Source organism: Aythya ferina (genome assembly GCF_964211825.1).
Source record: "Aythya ferina genome assembly, chromosome: 1".
Taxonomy (NCBI): domain Eukaryota; kingdom Metazoa; phylum Chordata; class Aves; order Anseriformes; family Anatidae; genus Aythya; species Aythya ferina.
Genome location: NC_140296.1, coordinates 23,650,949 through 23,670,904, shown reverse-complemented (window position 1 = coordinate 23,670,904; position 19,956 = coordinate 23,650,949). Strand labels below are relative to the sequence as shown.

Here is a 19,956-nt window from a genome sequence, read left to right as displayed (position 1 = left end):
ATATTGGGAGATGGTTTCACAATTTTGATTTACTACAACCTCGGGAAGAGCTTTCTCCACTAGACAATGGGAATCAGAGATAACAAAACGTAGCAGTTCATTTAGTAGTTCTCTAGGTCAAATGCAGAGCTTGTACGCACCTTTTCCAGTATGGGGCAGTAGTCAGATGGCTGCTTTTGTTTCACAACCTGATGGCTGTGAAACAAGCAGCAGGATAGTAGCATTTCCTTCACCACACTGAGTTAGAAGATTCAGAAACTTGCCTGGTGGGGCCCACTGAAGGGAACAGAAAGCAGCAATGACAAGACACAGGGCATCTAGGAGAGGGCATTATGTATGTGAGGTATACGAGGGGAGGGCAGGACCATTCCAGGCTGCTAACGAGGCATAGTGAAATGGCTAAAGATGACTGGACCATCAGGATTTCACAAAAAGCTGCTAAGAAAAGAGCTCAGGTTGAAAGATTTCATGAGGCCACATAGAAGATACCATCACTGATCATCGCTATCTGCAGTGCAACAATGCTTACAGGTGCACAATTTGGCATCTTTTAGAGTTCTTGTTTCCAAATTGCTTTTCTTGACCTCTCTTGCCTCATTTCCAGCATTGCATTGAGATGGATGATTTGTTGTCTTACCTTCCTACCTATGGAGGTTAGAATCTGCCCGTTTGTAATTATTTCAAATCCCTTACAAATGAAATTTGGCCTCAGTAGCAGCTACCCACCTCACTTTGCACTAGCACCACTTGAGCACTAGCCTCAGTTCTATGGGTGTTTTTACACATTTCAACACTCCAGCTACATCTTCCTCCTAATCAAAGAAAGCAACGTATCCACGGCTCTCTCAAAAAATAACAGTAAATAAAAAACACTAATTTATCTTCCCTCATGAAGGCTATCAGTTTGAATAGAAGACTCCTATCACTGGCCACCTCGTATTGAGTAACTACTCTCCCATCTCATTCATCTGTTGATTCCCTACCTTTTAGTCAGCTCTGTAGCACCTTTCAAATTAGTAACTCATTTATAACATCCTATTTTTCACTCAACACACCTACATACCTCAAAACTTCTCACTCACCTAAGCCATATACACTACAGCAGAAGATAAACAGAAGGTAAAAAAAAAAAAAAAGTCACCTTTCTCTCCCTTCCTCTTCCAGCTCTTATCTTTTGAAAGTAACATTTATGGAAGGACAACAGCAATTACCATTTGGGGAACACAAAGGCATTTTCTACTGCCTCAGTATGTGGTAGGTCAAAGGCTCCAGAGAAATGTTGGTGGACACCAGATTCACGTAATATGTTACTGCATATATAGATATGGCTAAAAAAACCCTCACTGTTTAAAATTAACCTTACTTTTTTTATTAGGTATTGATTCAAAACTCTTCTGTTCCTCAAAATACCTTTAATTTACAATAATTTAACTTTTCTGAATATAAATGTACCATAAAAAAAAAAGTAAGCTTTAAATATATCTACCAAAAAATCCGAAGATGTTCCCAACCAGACTATTTCAAGTTGTCGAAACATTTTACATTTACAATTTTACATTCTAACATTTTCTTCTGTATTATAATACCAGAAATTACTACTACTAAGATTTACTGAGCTCACATTTTCTATTATTCTGAATGTCATAATTGCAGTGATTGTGTCTTGTCTAGAAAATTAAAAAAAAAATCCAACAATACTGAGTCTTATCAAACCTAGTATCTGAAACCTTTAGTTCTCTGGATCTGTTCAGAAACAACAAAATTGTGAACTGCAAACAATTTTATTTTTTTTAATACTAAAATTACTTCTGACCAAGCAGGAAATGTATTCAATAATACTGTTTGGATTTTCAAAATACTCTTTCCTTTTTATCTATGCATGTGAGGTAAGATACAAGTATCAGAAACACACCTAGTCAAATAAAACATCTTACGAGATGTTAGTCATTCTCTGAAAACATTATATATGTTAAAGCTAATTCTAAACTTATCACATGATTACTGCAATACTGATTTGTGGGACTGGAAATTGGTATTTGAGAGCCTTTCTTCCTTCTTACATAGATATGATATGATGCTGCTATCTCAAAAAATACAAAAACCAAAAAAAAAACACACATACATCACCATTACATAAACAGATGTGCTACTATGAACTAGACTGTGACTGTAGTGAGGCACTGAAAAAAATGTCAAATGTGAAACCTTTCAGTTACTCCATACACACACTGTATAATACTATGTTTATCCTGCCTATACAAATATAATGGCACTTGGTGAACTTCGTGCAGAGGGCAGATTTTTTTAGATAGCAGAAACTGAAGAAATTCAAATCAAATAGTTGTTTGTTTTTTCCCCCTGTACTTCTATCCCCCTTGCCAATATTCGGCTTCTTACTTTTCCACAAACAACAGAGTTCCAGAAGCTGTAATGCATGTCATGAAGCAAGTGTCCTAAATATGTTGGATAAACCTTTTGACACAGCAAGAAGTCCATTTATGTCTATATAACGTAAGTCACTTCTGCCAGCATTAGGAAATTGCACCAAAATTAGCAGGCATCTGTGAAGGCAACATCCAACAAAGATGCAAAGACTGGAGTGACAACCTGTAAGCACAACAGGAAATTAAAAACAATCTGCTCCTCTTGATGGATGACTGGACAGAAGGTCTTTGTTAGATCAATTTTATCATTTTGGGTCCTCATAATGGTAAAAACAAAGAGCCAGCAGTCTAATAGAAGGATAATGGCCATCAAGTACTTGTCTTACGTGTTTGTAGACATGTGCTGCCTTGGACAAGCATGGGCTGGTATACCTGAATGTACTTACTTCAAAAATTCTTTGTAAAGTATGTACTGCACCTACCTGGATGAGGTAGAGATACATCAATCTCTGCAAAATATGTATGTTTTTTTAAACATAGACAGGTTTGCAAAGAAGTTTCCATCTACAAACTCAGAATTTTGTATGTCAGGGGTATACATGTTTTAATATACGTGTATACTCCCTTTCTATTACATGTCCCGTATGCAGAAGTGTTAGGATATTGAAACATATCAATGTACGTGGATGTGCACTTATATTTGCACATGACAAATGCATTTAAGAACTAAACCTCACAAAACCACGGGGATGTAAACTTGCTGGATCCAAAGCCTACTGTATACACTCACAAAAGCAGGCTTGGATCGTGTGCCAAAACCTATACGTGAAAAATATTAATCAATAGCAATACAAATGCACTCACAGCTCTATATGAAGTGGGTTTTCTTGAGAACATCAGATGACAAATGCTATGCCAAAATGAAGTATTTAATCTTCAAGTCTAAGCTTTTTGCAAGTTAGTCACAAATTGAACATATTCATATTCAGTGGAAGTGTCTTTAATATGAATACTTTTTTGTAAATTCTGGTTTTGTTCACATAGATTGAAGTGTCAAAAGAGCAAACAACAGAATATTTCAAAAAGGATTCATTTTGCCAGAAAATAAAGTCAATTGGCAGAGTCAAATAATTGATATAGGAATCCAGATTATCCTAGGTGGACAAGGTGTACTTACACTACAACTGTCAAGCAATTTCATTTATTTCCTTCCTGTTTGTGGATTAGCTACTCCTAAATATTAATAATCTCAGTTGGTGAAAAGTAAAAAAAAAAAAAAAAAAAAAGCCATGCTTCTGGAATTATAGTGAATTATTCTAGTATGAAGATTACAGTCACTGTTTGCATTTTATATATGAACTACAGATCACTGAAAGTTTCCTGTTGCACTGCAGCAAGAAGAAATTTAACACAAGTAAGCTTAATTTGCTGCAAAGTACAGCAAGATACTTCGGCAATCTCATACAAATTTCATACTGGAACTTGTTACAGTGAGTTCAATTTGATCTTTTAATGTAATACAGTACATTTTTATAAACTTAACATTATCATTGCAGAAGAGCATGCTAACTGAATGTTAGCAATTTATCTTTTATACATAATTATACTCTACTGTAGCTACTGTACGCAGATCTCAAAATGTTAGTACATAAAATATTCATTTTCTTTATGAGATGAGAATGAACTTAGAAGAGGTTCGAATATAAGAATGAAATATTTGCTGTGCCTATTTCTCAAGAAATAATGAATTACACATTATAACCCAAGAAATCAACATTTAAATTGCAAAACTATAGTTTAAAATTTACATTAAACATTATGATCAGTAATGTGCATCAATATTTGATGAAGTTTAACCTAACCATGTTTATGCACATAAAGCCTCAAGAGTCTGCAGCAGTTTCAACATCAATTTTTCATATTTTTGTATAAAATGGACTTAAAGATACATCTTCCATAAATGTTTTCAGTGCAATTCAGTCAAAGAGGAAAATATAAAGCTAGCTTTCAATTTTTTTTATACCGTAAAGGAAAAACAAAACAAAACAAACAAAATAATAAAAAAAAACAACTTGCATTTGCACTGCTGAAGCCTAAGTAAGCCAGCTCAGTTGTGCCAGCTATTTCAAAGTCAATTCAAACCAACCACAATGGCCTTTTTAGGCAGTATTTCCCCCATACCTATAGGTATGAATATTGAAAAGCTGAATACTGGGGTGTGGGGGGGAATTATGCAGAGGCAGAATAATCTAGTTGTTTAAAACACTTTTTACATCAGTAACAAAAAAATACATAATGAAAAAAGTCTAAAGGTTTCTTTACTAGTGATATCGTAGTTCAGAAATGGGTAAATCCGTGCTTCAGTATTATCCTTTCCTCTAATCTTCACAAGCCACCTTGCAACTATAACATATTTCTTGGTGGATTGTATGAAAATGCTCCACTATTCAATGAGATTACTTTTTTGTAAGTTAGAAATTGATTTTTTCATATGTTGTCAACAGTGGGGAACCGGAGAGAGAACAGCACCTGAAATTATAGTATGTGCTTGGCTTAGCATAGTGTAGTAACCTATACATTTTGGTTTTCAAAGACAGTTTGTAAACTGTAAAACTGCATACAGGATACTGACTAAGTATTTTGTTTCTTTTTTTTTTTTTTTCTTTTTCAGATTATACCTAAAAACACAAATACAACCTTCTCTATGGTCATAAAATAAAAATGGAGCTTCATTCAAATCTTGAATACCTTGACTGCAATCATCAACTTGACTGCAATCATTCAACAAAATCTTAGCTCTTCATACCAAAAAAATTTGGCTCACAAAAAAAAAGAAAAAGTACAATAAACTTTCAATAGAAGGTTCTCTCATGAGGCAACCTACCATATACTACTGCTAGATACGAGTTTCCAAAAAAAACATTACATCCCATTTTCAGCACATTTTTCATAAACATGCAACTTCACTATAAAATACAAAACACTTGGCTCTCAAGAACAGCTTTATAAAGACACACTGCATCAATAAAATTTTTCTTTGTGATTAACTTTACATTGTAATAAGAACTGTATTTTCACTAATGTTTATATATCAGATTTCGTATTATAATGTAGTAATAATTTGCTCTTTGTGAACATCATGTTCAGAAGGAAATATCTATACACATTAACATACTAGACTATTAAAAACTCAGTTACAGAATTTTATTGATACAGTAGATTAATAAAAACTGATAGGGGAAGATAAATTGGGGAGGGTATTCAGTACATTATTTAATAACACACTTTTAAAATTATAATATTTTAAATCCTTTTTGAATTTTCAATGCCACTAGAAGTCCAGAGAAGTCTGGAATCAATACTGAGGCGTAAAACAAGTCAAACAACTTCTTCCACAATTTGCATCTCTTGTATTATTCTATCCAACATTGTTCAACTGTAAAAGAAAGTAATTTAGCACCTCTGATGATAGGTAGGTGCCTCAAGGTAAACACTAGGTTAGATTCATGAAGGAAACAAACACTATTGCATTTCTTCTTCTTCTTCTTAACAAATAGTGGCAAAAGTGGCACTATTTGTTCAACTGATTTTTTTTCACAGTTAAATGTCAACAAGAGTACAAATACGAACACTGACAGATATTGCTTGAGATCAATTTTTAACAAACTCTGCTCCTTTTTAAATCAATAGATCCAATAAACAGTGGGGCACTGTCAGTTTAAAGCCGCAGATAAAAGCTATACAAGCACTTTAGAAGTCAGAAACATTAAAAAAAGAACTATTTACAGTTTTCTTCTTTAGTTCATATGTCTACAAAGCCAGCGCACATTACACTTCACAAAAACCCACAGTTAATGATATCAACATGTGTGTGGCTAAAGCTTGTGACCTAGGGACTGCAAATGCCGGGGCAGTAAAAGTAAAATAGGCTTTGTCTTTTTTCAGCAACCCCATTTGTGCACTAACAGCTTCGTTCAGTCTCAAGCTTTATATTAAAAGCATTCTTCAAAGCTTTCACCTGGAAGGCTGATAACTACATGCTCACTCATCGCCTTTCCCTTTTCGAAGTTCTGCGACGCACCTGTTTGGGGAAAAAAGTATTTTAAATATTTAACAGAAAAAATAAGTTATGAAAAAAGTCAAGAAGAATTGTAGTTTATGGGAAAAATGCTTACTTCATCATAACGTTTAAGTAACTGTATAGTGTCATTAATTACTAATTTTATCACAGGTGCAAGCCTTGATCAATGGCCCAGACGTAAATTTGTTTGATGTTGTAAACCTGTATCTTTCAAGTGTTAAAAAAAATAATCTAATGTCCTCAGATGCTTCAATCATCAGATTTGTTGAAAGGCATCCTCAATTACATCTATAGTATTACTATTAACACCCCTATATTTATAAGAATTAAATATATAAACTTATTTTAACATATTTGCATATGCTAGTAAGAGGAAAAAGATTGGTTTAGAATTCTGCTCCAAGTTTCTGTAATTGTTATCTGATGCTATTCATTTTGCATTCCTCTTTTGCATAAACAAACATAACTCACTATTATAATCTAGCTGACAAAAATAGGTACAAGCTGCCCAGAAAATAATTCCCATGATGTACTACACAACTCAGATTAAAAAATTAAACAGAATAGAAAATTTAAGATACTTGACAAAAACTGATATTTTCTCTCAGAGAAATGCAGATTCTACAAGAAACTACACTGCAGTGCCACTATAAAACACAGAGGTGGCAAACACCTCCTTCATTTTCAAGGAGGAAGGTTAAGTTATAAGAACAGGGGAAGTCAGTCAATACAGAGAGGACATTACAGATTAAAAAAAAAAGAAAAAAGCTAAGGAATTTCTCTTACATTGATTGTGGAGACTTCCTCTTCTTCCATTACTTCTTCCTGGGGGATGTCATCACTGACAGGTGAAGTACTCTGAAATACATCCATCTCTTCACTAGATTCATTCTCCTTACTGGCTGCTTGTTTGGAACGTCCTGCACGGCTAAAATCAGGAAAAAAAATAAAGATCAGTTTCATGCCATATGGGTCTGCACATGCATAAACTCTGCAAGAGAACAAACATTCCTCTTTATAAGAACAGAAGCCTTAAAATTTCAATTTATATAGTACATATTATATGCCTTTCTAGTTCATCTGCAGAAAGAACACTAGAGGTATAAATAGGAGGGTGAGCAACAGCAATAGGAAACCAAATTCTTCCAGAATAAAGAACCAGGAGTACAACATGGAGCAATTTTTGCATCTATAGACGGGACAGATATTTCTCTTCAGTGTCAGAACACAGGCCAAGAAGGCTGACACACAACAGTAACCAGTGACCAGGAAAAGCCAGGCAGCAACTGTTTTATTTATTTCTTCTGAACAAATAGATCTCTTCTATTTCTTTAGCAGTTTATACACCACAGAATTTAAGTAGCTGCATGTATATTTTTACAGACCTAGAAGAACTCGCATGTTGCTATTTATGAAATTAACGCTATAGTGGACCTAAAAGCAAATCTTCCAAGCTAGCTCGTGCTAAGAGCTAGGGATAATCAGGATAATACCACCTTAATCGGGATAATCAAGAACAATCACTCAACAATATCTTTAGTTAGTTATTAGAGCTGAACCACGAGCAAAAAAAAAAAAACATTCCAGCTGCTGAAAATGAGAACTAGTCTCCCCTACATCCTCCCCACCTTAAAAGAAAGAAAAAAAAAAAAAAAAAAGACAACTGGATATGTATCCAAAACTACAGCTGCACTCACATTACCATTTTGGTTTGTGTCGTTAGCAGTTTGGAAGCAAATCACTGAATCATCCCACTTACTGCACTTAGGCTTGGTTTGAGAAGCTGTCTTGGTGCACCCAAACTAGGTGAGTTTTTGGATGAAATCAAACCAGAAATGCTCTTCCAGGCGGACATCAGGCTTCAATCCCCAGTGGGGTCATACAGATCCCAAACAACTATTCTCTGACAGCTTCAAACCATACATGTGATGGGAATTTTCAGTCATGAGAACCATGGTAAAATCAGTTTAGAATAAAACCCCTGAATTACACATAATAATTATAGTACAGTTGGAGTTTCAGCACCAACCAAGCAACCTTTCTTTGAAAAAAACAATACAGAATAGCCCGATTGAAGCTTTCCAAGACTCTGGCAGAAGTAACAGAATTGAAAAGGAAAGAGGAGAATTATAAACAAGCTAGGTTCATCTCTCCACATGCAAGTGAAAAGAGGTAGGAAACAGAACACTGGAAAGGTTGGGATACCGTGGGTGCAAAATGCTAGAGCATGAGGTACAAATTTGTTTAGCACGGAGTTCAGGCATGTAAAAAAAAAAACAAAATCTGCTGTGGATAGGCAAATTGGACACAAATCTGGATCCTGTCAGAGGAAGATCAACAGGATGCTAAGCCCAGAAGCTAGAAAAACAATACTGGCAACAGAATAATACAGAATGCCAAACCAAAGATGTGTGTAAGCCATGCCCTAAGGCATTTAACACCAGGTCTGGGAGAAGTATGTTGCAAATCTCTTCCATGTTCCAGTTTTTATTTTCCTGTCCACTTGTACATGCAATATATGTAAAGCAGAAGTGTACATGTATAGAAAAGGTAGAGATACCTGTAGTTTCTACAGTAAGCACAAGAAAATGAAGCCAGCCACAGAATTTACCTTTATTTTGTAGCTCAACACACCTCAAGATTTTCTAGAACTATTATCCATAGACTATAAGCACATTTTATTCATTTGGAAATGATTCAAGTGGATAATACATTACCTTACAAGGAGGAGGCCACAAATTAGAGTCATTGATATTTCATTTAAGGAGAACCAGAATAGATTTACTGTGGTGAAATGGTATTGTGAAGAGCAACAATTTGATTCTTCCTCCCTGTCTAGAACAAACAGGAACACTTTTTGCTCCTGGAGTCCTAATAAAGCCTTATCCTCAAGGCCCTCGTGTGCTTTATTGACTTTTCTCCTAGAAGAGCAAAGCTACGTATATGTTACCTGAGCACATTGAATTTACTTGTAGCCTATTTGCTCTAGTTTGAGATGCTCTAGGAGAAGCAGCTGGGGAAAACACTTTAGAAATAACAGTGGCAATTTATTTTCATAACTGTCAATTAAAGTATTCTGAAATGTTTTCAGTAAATGATTGTTTGGGGGCACAGAGGCATATTTTAAATTTTTACTAAACACAAATTCAGAAAATATTCACCACTTACACTTTTTTTTGCTGTGATGGTGGTGTTTTTGATGACCTTCCTCGTCCTTTCTGTGGCGTAGACTGTGCTGATTCAACTGTACTAGTTTCAGATGGTTCTGCTCTGTTTTGAGGAAGACCCAAATTGCAAAGTATCAAATTATAACTAATGTCCAAGGATAAAAAAGATGCAGCTTACAAGATGACAGACTTACCTCTGCTGTGTTCTTTTCGTTGTCCTGTTTTGCCTGCCTTTGGGCTTTTGTTCAATGTTTTCAGTTTGCCTTTCTTCCTCCTCTTCCTCCTCTTCTACTGCTGCTGCTGGCGTTTGTTTTTTTTTGCTCCTTTTTGATGACTTTGCTGGTGGTTCTTCCTTTGGTGTTGCCCCATTATTTGCTTTGGGAGGGCGTCCTCTTCTCCCTTTCTTTGGTGGACTGTTCTGTTCATCTTCACTTTCTATTACATCATCTTTTAGCCTTTTTTCCTCTTGCCATTGCGTTTCATCAGATTCTGAAACAACTGCAGGTCTCTTCCTTCCCCGTTGACTACCTCTAAGTTTCTGCTCTTGTCCCAGTTTATTCAGGTCATCTATGCTTAGTTTCTCTTCTGAGTCTGTGATAGCTGGTTTCTTCCTTCCTCTAGGCTTCTCAATCTCTGACTGAAAAGGCAAGATCACATCTTTAAATGAAAAAATTAAGCTGCCATATTGAACTGTCACACGCACAAAAGCCACAGACCTTCCCACAACAAGACAAAGAGCCTTCAGGTTACACAAGAAATTGAGATTGTCTACCATATTCATTTCTAAAACCTTTTCTTTATGGATACACATAAAATACCAAACAAAAGAAAAAGATTATTTCAACAATGAGCAGTTAAATCACAGAAGTATATTAGGTCTTCCTCATCTGTATCCTCAACTATGGCAAACACAACTGGTTTAAACATTCATACCTTCATTATTATCACTAGGAAAATATAAAGATAATATATAGGATGGGAATGGACAATTAGAAGCTTTAGCTCTGTTTAGAGTTGCGGGGTCCTTATGCCTAGCTCCCATGCTGGCAGTGGCAAGGCACTAAATACACAAGACAGTGGGCAATTTAGATTCATAATTGTAGAGGAAAGCACAAGAATTAGTAATAGTTGCCAAAGCACTGCTACCACAGTTGCACTGAGACTCAACATTTGTTCAGCTCAGCAAAATGTACCATGAGAAGAAAGGTAGAACCCTTTATGAATCCTTTACTTTCAGAAGAGGAACTGTTAAAGAAACTTAAGGAGAATGTCTGAACAATGATGGCATATTATGCCAGTTCACGGTTTCAGTGACAAAACTGTTGATCTAGATCACAGGTATTGTTATTCCCTGTTCTGTTTGCTTTTGCAGTGAAAGTGCCCATCTGTCACATTGCAGCTGCTTCTACCAGGTAAGTACCGTTGTATCTATGAGTCTCAGAGCAAAGTTTCTCCCTCAGGTGAAATGTTCTGAAGCTTTAGAACTAGTATATTATTCTATGCTATAATCTGGACAAATAACCTAAATAATAGTGACATCTTTAAAACCTGGACTTTCTGGTCCCCAGTGGAAATTCTGCTTCTCTGTTAGTACTTGTTATAGTCTGCTGCCTAGCCCTAAAGAAAGAAAACTGAATTCTGAATCACCTTAAGCAGCTTGCTTACATATTCAAAATGAGATGCAAATACCCTCAGAAGTGTGAAATACTGCACTATATTTGCTTTACCACTTAAGTTCTGCCAGTTATGAATTCACCCTGTATCTTCTAAACTACTGCATGTCAGCAGCCATTTGGACTCAGACCTTTCAGATTTTCAGCTGACGCAACATATCAAAACAGAAACTAATTTTTTTTTTCTTTTTTAAACAAAGTTGTTGATCTGTAACAAAAAAATGAGAGCTTTCAACAATTGCCTTGCTCAGATTAGGGAAAAACTGAATTAAATTACTAAAATAATTTTGTAATCAAAATAAGTTCACTAAAAACTTACACGTATTAGTTGCTGTTTTATCATTTAAAGTTTATTATAAAGAATGCATGTATTTAGATGGCAAGATTGGTCTGAAAATTTTAAAGTTCAAAGGAAAGCAAAGTGTAAGAAAGCAAATTCCAAGGTTATAATATGAAATACTGTGCTTAAGGATAGTGTGTTTTTTTTTTAATTGACAAAAGATTCATTATTTTTCTGGTTTCAGTACGTGCCAGTTTCCTACAAGATACTACAGCTTAATCGGTTACCTGCACTTCAAGACAAGCAAAAAATCGGGATATTTTAACTAGGTAGTAGCCTTCTATGTTTCAAGCAACCCAGAAAAACAACAGACTGACATAACAGGAAAATAGAGAAATATCAGACAGTCAAAAAAAACCAAAAAACAAAAAACACATGAAACTAGTAGTGACATCAGATATAGCACATCCTTAATAGATTTTAGAAAATACAGTTGTAATAAATATGATATTGTTTGTATTGTTTTTCATGCATATCCCAAATCACTACAATTACTACAGACTGCCAAAAATTAATGAGGAACAAAAAATGAAGTTTACTAGTGGCATATGAAAGTCTTTTTATTTGAACAGTTCTTCGAATTATGACTTTTCTTTGGTGTTTTTCTTCTGTATTCTGATATAACACATGTAAATATTGCTTGAGACTAAATGTTTAGCCTGTCTATAATTTCAGTAAATGCATTAGGCCTATAACTATCAGTTAGCTGGCTTACTCTGACCTAAAGCCTATGACAAATCAGACAATAAAACCATGCTACAACTTCTACTTGTGATATCTGCCACTCAGAACCAAGCATTTGTCCTGCTTTCAAGTACAAGTCATACACAAGAAAACAGAATCCATATGGCTATTCAGAAAACTCTTCTCTGAATTTCTAAATCCAGTGTCAAATCATGATGCCCTCTTGCTTTTCAGGGTAACCAGAGAACTGGCAGTTGCTATTCCTTATAGCTGTTGAAAGAAAAACACAGCTGGCTGGAAAAGGAGAACATGCCTTAACATCAGTGATGGGGCAATACCAAAAAAGGCGAGAATTGTAATATATCAATGCTGCAACTGAGGTATTATCACTTTGCTAGCATCAAGCAAAGAAACCATATATGAAACACGAAACAGAATTTTACAACCTCAGAAGGCAATCTGAAATCTAAGACAGGTTAATGTGTTCCCCCAGAATTATAGTTGATCACTCTCAAGTTAATCAAATTAATTCTTCCACAGCTACATTTTAACCATCAACCACACACAAAAAACCTACAGTATACTGGGGAACAGAAGCCCAAGCAAGCTATCAACTTGAACAATGTCCCCAATACTTCATCAATTAATCCTGAACATGAGGCAAATCATAGACTAACTGTCATCAACCTAACTCTATCTGTTCCTGTCTATATCCTGCAAATTGTAATTGGCAATCTTGAAAGCTTACAGAAATGGTCAATATGATGCAAAGGTAATGTATGGTACACATGCAAAACAGACAAATTGGAAATCTTTTTTTCATTACATTTTCACCTCTAACTCTCAGCACACTTTCCAGTAGTTTACAAAATTACCTCAGTTTCATGTAAAATATCTGGGTTAGAAGAACATGTTTTCTTGAATCATACAAAATACCAGCACATTAATTGTTAAAGTCCTGGTGATTTAAAATTAAACATCTGTAACACGACCAAACAGCTCACCCTTACAAGATCAGAGTCGTCCCTTTTGTCAGTTTTCTTCCCTGGTAACGGTGAAGTCAGTGTGAAGTCTTCATTTTCACTGTGGTCCATTTCAGTACTGTCCAGCCTAGAATTAAAAAACATTTGTTCTCTTCATCATTATAGTATAGCAGGCAATTATTACATAAATAAATAAATATATATATTAAGAACAACCTTCAGAATAAATCTATTCCTGAATCAAATCTTGCATAAAGAACCTTTTACTCTGGCTACTACAGTTATCACATATCACAAAATAGAGCACCTAATTCTCAAGTCGAAGATGTCAATCGTAAGCCAAATCAATCATCTTTCTCAGTCAAAAGAAAAAAAAGAAAAAAAAAAAGCTGAGCTTTTTGATACAGAAAAGCCTTATGGAGATACAAGAGATCTGTGTATTTGTATACATTTCCATAAAATTCATATACCAATCAAAGATCCCCAGAGACCAACTAAAACACGAACACTTTGTTATGGTGAGGTCCAGGCAACAGAACAGCAAATTTAAATTTCAGAGAGTTCATCCCTCAGCTTTCTTTTGTTATTTATGGCAGCATATATTAAGCAATTATACTTCTATTTCAGTTTCTACATATGTAAACGTAGACAATGGTACTTCCTGCATATATGAAACACTGAGACCCGCATATAAAAGGTAACATACAAAAGCCAATGTATGAGTAATTTATTTTTATTTTTTTTTAATCTGCCCTGAGGCTGGAATAAGGGAAAAAAAGAGTTGCTTTTAAGAGTGCAGATATTTTTATAGAAATTACGCTATGCATTAAAAAGACAAGTGGTATTCAGATACACAAGCTCTTAACTCCCTGTCCTGGGCACTGCCTGGACAGAGAAAGACATTCTTACACCTACAAGTAAAAAAAAATTGCAATAACTTCCGGCAGTTTTTATACATCACCTTAACAGATATAAGCTCGTGTGTATGCATTCAGTCATATTAAATAGGAAATACCATGCATACTGAATCATAGAATGGCTTGGGTTGGAAGGGACCTTAAAGATCACCTAGTTCCAACCAGCCTAGTGGGATGCCACCCACTAGATCAGGTTGGCCAAGTCCCCATCCAGCCTGGCCTTGAACACCTCCAGGGATGGGGCATCCACAACCTCTCTGGGTAACCTGTGCCACTGCTTCACTACCCTTACACCGAAGAATTTCCTCCTAAAGTCTAGTCTAAATCTATCCTCTTTTAGTTTAAGACCATTCCCCATTGTCCTATCATTACTCGAGTAAAGAGTCCCTCTCCATCCTTTTTATAAGATGCCTCTAAGTACTGAAAAGCCACAATGAGGTCTCCTCAGAACCTTCTGTTGTTTATGCTGAACATCCCCAGATCTCTCAGCCTTTCTCCATGGGAGAGGTGCTCCAGCTCTCTGATTATCTTTGTGGCCCTCCTCTGGACCCGCTCTAACAGCCCCACATCCTTCTGGTGCTGGGGGCCCCAGCCCTGGATGCAGCACTCCAGGTGGGGCCTCACCAGGGCAGAGCAGAGGGACACAATCCCCTCCCTCCACCAGCTGCTGGTCATGCCTCTGTTGATGCAGCCCAGGACATAGCTGGCTTTTGGGGCTGCAAGCACAAACTGCTGGCTCATGTCAAGCCTTTCATCCACCAGAACTCCAAAGTCTCTCTCCACAGGGCTGCTCCCAATGAGTTCTTCTCCCAGTCTGTACTTGTGTCCAGGATTGCTCCGACCCAGGTGCAGCACCTTGCACTTGGACTTGTTGAACCTCACCCAGTTCACGTGGGCCCACTTCTCCAGCCTGTCCAGGTGCTGTTGAATGGCATCTCTCCCTTCTTTGTTATCAACTGCACCACTCAGCTTGGTGTCATCTGCAAACTTGCTGAGGGTGCACTCAATCCTGTCATCTATGCCATTTTGGGGGTTGGACCCAATGATCAATCAAGGTCCATTCCAACCCCTACAATTCCGTGATGAAGACATGGAAAAGCACTAGTCCCCAAGACAAACCCCAAGGGATACCGCTTGTCACCGGCCCCCACCTGGACATAGAACCATTGACAACTACTCTCTGGGTGTGACCTTCAAGCCAACTCCTTATCCACCAAATGACCCACCCTTCAAACCTGTATCTTTCCAATTTAGAGATTAGGATGTCATGTGGGACCTTGTCAAAAGCCTTGCAGAAGTCCAAGTAGATAACACTGGTCCGTCTTCCCTTGTCAACTGATGCAGTCGCTCCACCATAGAAGGTCACCAGATTGGTCAAGCACAATTTGCCCTTAGTGAAGCCATGCTTGCTGTCTCGGATCACCTCCTTGTCCTGCATGTGCCTTAACACTGCATCCAGGAGAACCCATTTCATGATTTTGCTAGGCACAGAGGTGAGGCTCACTGGTCTGTAGTTCCCCAGGTCCTCCTTTCTACCTTTTTCAAAAATGGGAGCGATGATTCCTTTCTTCCAGTCACCAGGGACTTCGCCTGACTGCCATGATTTTTCAAATATGATGGAGAATGGCTTGGTGACTGCATCAGCCAATTCCCTCAAGACCCTGGGATGCATATCATCAGGCCCCATAGACTTGTAGTTATTAAGTTGTATCAGGAGGTCCTGATCTTGCTCTTCACTTACAGTGGGAGGGACTCTGCTCCCCAAGCCCCCGTCTACAGTTTCAGGTACTTGAGAGATGTGAGAAACCCGACCAATCAGTTTAACTTAGGTGAGCTGGGGAGACCATGAAGATGACAGAATAGGTTAGGCTGCAAGTGCAGCATTTTTTAAATAAACTGGAAGAAGAACAGCATGAGTCTCAGATTAATTTCACAGGATATGAAGAAGCTGGATTCTAATCTGTCTTTAGGCAGTAATCTATTTCTGCATATGAATTTGCGTGACTTGTAAGAAATAAGTCTTTGTGTGATTTTTCATTGAGTTGTAAGTACTTGTTGTAAAGCACTGCACTACATTCATACTAACATTACATATTAAATAGCCACAGAAGAATCAAGTGATTTTAGTCTTAGATTCAAACATAACTTTCTCTCAGTCTTGAATCAATGTGAGTAAAGACGAATAGTGGGGACTATACAATTGTTAATGGTTTAACAAACAAACATAAGATGCAGAGACTGATTAATAACTTACAACACTGACACAAAATAAAATATAAATTTTACAGACAGCTAACTAGAAGACAACTTCTCTAACACTGCATTATCTTCAGTCCTTACATCGCAGAATCTAAAATCCAGAAATGTTTATCTGCTAATTCCAGCAAAGTGTAGGACAAGTTTATAGAGGAGGAAGTTACGCTAAATCACCACACTGGCCTACCAGTCCTCACTGTCTATGACATATTAACATTACAGCAGGCTACAAAGTTCCTAGGATATGCAGATGTGTATATATATGTATCAAAAAGAAAAGTGATATATATGAAAAAAAAAAAAAGTATGAGGCTCTCCTTCCCTCCTTCAACCATCTCTGGATGTGATTTGATTCTATTTCTGTGATTATGCTTGAACATTTTTCCTCCTCTTCTCTCTAACAGCAACTTTATTTCTGGGATTAGAAAGCCAAATTCATGGTTTTCATTATACAATGTGCTACTATAACTTTACTTCAAAATAAGAGGATATAATTCTGTTTCCCACTTAGAAAACATTATAGAAATATTCAAAGTTTCCATTACAAATACTTGAAATATCAAAGCCCCTTTGTTGACTACCAACCTCCCTTTGATCCTTCCTGGAGAGCTTGGATTTGAACTGCTGCTGGCATTGCTTACAGTTTCCATTCGTGAAGATTTGGACTGAGACTGCTTGCCTGCTGACGAAAGAGGCTTGTTAACTGCTCCAAGAACATTGGCTGCTTTGGGCTGAAACCAAAAATATATTTCCTTTATTTTAAGCTACACATTTAGATATTGTTAACATGTACTATGCTTATTCACACATTTCACTTTCTGTGAACGGTATCTTAATTATAATATGATGCAATAAACATTTAAATTTGAAAGTTATGACAAGAGAAGGAAACAGACAGAGCTGCAATCAAATAGCCAGCTGCCACCAAAACCAATATTACTTTCTCAACCCTTATAACTCTGTCCTCTTCTTATTGGGTGCTCACCTGACCTTGCAGTAAGCCATTTCAGCACCTTTTGTACAGTTTGCTTTCAGGTGAGGTAGCTGCCTGAACCAGCTTGCCATTTGGATTAGATAAGCACCTGAACTGGCAAAATAGAAACAGCAGTAGGACAGCAATTTCAGCATCAAGCCATTAAACTGGCTTAGCTGTAATGGCAAACCACACTAGCTTCAACTGGAAACAAATGAGAGGCTCAGAAGCAAATATTCTGGAGAAGACTGAAGTTTCATGCACAGATTTGAAAATGATTAGGCTTTTAATAGGAGCCAAAATTTCCAGACAGTGATGAGCTTCAGGTTATTTATTTAAGTGGATTATCTTTCGGATGTGCTAAATACCTCTAGCTTATACTAACTTTTGAGAGAGTTGAAAGGATTCAGTTACTCCTAAAGACAATGCTCCTTTAGGCCAAACACCAACATACAAAAATGTTGAATGATTTAAGACCATTCCCCAGATTTCACAATATCTGGGATGATCCATTTTCTATTTAGGTATTAGATTCTAGCTATGTCTCAAATTGGTGACAGCACAAATATAAACAAACAAAACCACCAAAACCCATGCTGTTCGACATGCACATCATAGCAGTTTTGAATGGTCCTTTTTCAGAGACACACAACACTGATGTGCTGATTTTATTTTCATTAAAGTATAAAATTAAGTCCGGCTATAAGAGATTCACTCTGCTCTAAGTATGAAAAAAACAGCATATTCTCTCCAAAAATAAGAAACCTTGGAGAACCAAATGCAGTTTAAGAATTTATATCTTTAAGTTCACAGTTTAACATTAATCAATAAGTGAATACAGAAAGAACTCGAATACACAGGGGCATTCAAACTCACACTGGACATTTTTTTGTCTCTCTCTGGTTTTAAAAGACTTCAGGCTTTATCTACTACCACCACCACTGCATACACAGTAGCAGTCTTCCTTCTATCTGTCTCATTCTCTTGTTTATTTTTGGTTTATAAAACCTTCAGGCAGAAAAAAAATATTTAACCTCAACTTGAAGGTTTTTTTTTTTTTTTTTTTTTTTTTTTTTTAACTGTACAGGTCAGTTATTCTTTTTTTAATTGTCATTATTAATAATAATATATATACACAGACGCATATGTACATGTATATATACAGACCTTTCCAGGAGTAAAAAATGACTTCATTTCTGGAGGAAGATAATTTTTGGTGTTACTGAAATTCTGTAAAGAAGGGAAAAAGCAACAACAACAAATTCAATGAATAAGATATATACATTTCGGAGGTAGTACTAAAAGAGATTTTCTTTACATCTTTTATACTTCTGAAATTTTAACCTGAACATCATCTAAAAAAAAAAAAAAAAAAAAAAAAAGAAAAGAAAAAAGAAAGCAGTGTGTATGTACATATAAATACTTACGAAAACATACATACACGTATCTTCAACTAAATTAAGACAGGGAGAAATCTGAAGTTGCCAAGATCTACAGAGCTCTTAAGTTACAACTAACAAAGATGTAAGTAGATTTATCTCAAGACAAATTAAACTCCAAGGTATACCTTGTCAGGTTGAGTAAAATATCGTGCTGGAAGTACAGGGTCTTTAGGGGATTCCAAACTGTACGTTGTACTCTTTGACATAATGATATTCATTGCTACATCACAGACTGTGTAGAGTTTCTGTAAAAAAAATTAATAATAATCATAAGTTCATTGCAAGTCTTCACAGAATCACAGAATAGTTGAGGCTGGAAGGCACCTCTGGAAATCATCTAGCCCAATCCTCTCTGCCAAGCCAGGTCACCTAACACACATTGCACAGAATGGCATCCAGGTGGATTTTGAGTATCTCCAGAGAAGGCGACTCCACAGCATCCCTGGGTGACCTGTTCCAGTGCTCTGTCACCCTCACAGTAACAAAGTGTTTTCTCATATTCAGTTGGAGCTTTCATGTTTCAATTTGTGCTCCATGTCTCTTATCCTGTTGCTGGGCATCACTGAAAGGATTCTGGCTCCATCCTCTTGACACCCTCCCCTTAGATATTTATACACATTGATAAGATCCCCTCTCAGTCTTCCCTTCTCCAAGCTAAACAGGCCCAGCTCTCTGCCCCTCCTCAAATGACAGATGCTCCAGTCCTCTCAACTTGTTCCAGTAGCTCCACGTCCCTCTTGTACTGGGGAGCCCAGAACTGGACACAGTTCTCCAGGTGAGGCTTCACCAGGGCTGAGCAGAGGGGGAGGATCACCTCCCTTGACCTGCTGGCAACACTCTTCCAATGTACCCCAGGATCCCATGGCCTTCTTGGCCACAAGGGCACATTGCTGCCTCATGGTTACCCTGCTCTCCACTAGGACTTTCCAACTCCTTCTCCACAGAGCTGCGGGTAAACCCAAGCAGAGAACTACAAGGGCTCAGAGTTGAAAACAAGTATCTTAAGCATTTAACAGTAGCATCCATATTAAGCAGCATATCACCAGGTACTACAAT

General features: G+C 36.8%; 1 protein-coding gene across 3 annotated transcripts in view; it reads right to left on the bottom strand.

Annotated features, from left to right (window-relative positions):
• Positions 1–3,869: 3,869 nt before the first annotated feature.
• PDS5B (PDS5 cohesin associated factor B) overlaps positions 3,870–19,956 on the bottom strand; it is a 114,592-nt gene continuing 98,505 nt past the window's right edge. The window contains exons 28-35 of one of the 3 annotated variants that reach the window (XM_084497614.1): positions 19,026–19,145; positions 18,626–18,688; positions 17,071–17,216; positions 13,334–13,439; positions 9,827–10,269; positions 9,634–9,735; positions 7,252–7,393; positions 3,870–6,465 (exon numbers count right to left, since the gene is read on the bottom strand). In XM_084497614.1, coding sequence (XP_084353740.1) covers positions 6,430–6,465; positions 7,252–7,393; positions 9,634–9,735; positions 9,827–10,269; positions 13,334–13,439; positions 17,071–17,216; positions 18,626–18,688; positions 19,026–19,145 — 1,158 coding nt within the window. In that variant the 3' untranslated portion in view covers positions 3,870–6,429. The remainder of the gene's footprint in view (positions 6,466–7,251; positions 7,394–9,633; positions 9,736–9,826; positions 10,270–13,333; positions 13,440–17,070; positions 17,217–18,625; positions 18,689–19,025; positions 19,146–19,956) is intronic. The other 2 variants (XM_084497615.1, XM_084497616.1) reach the window with 2 other exon arrangements.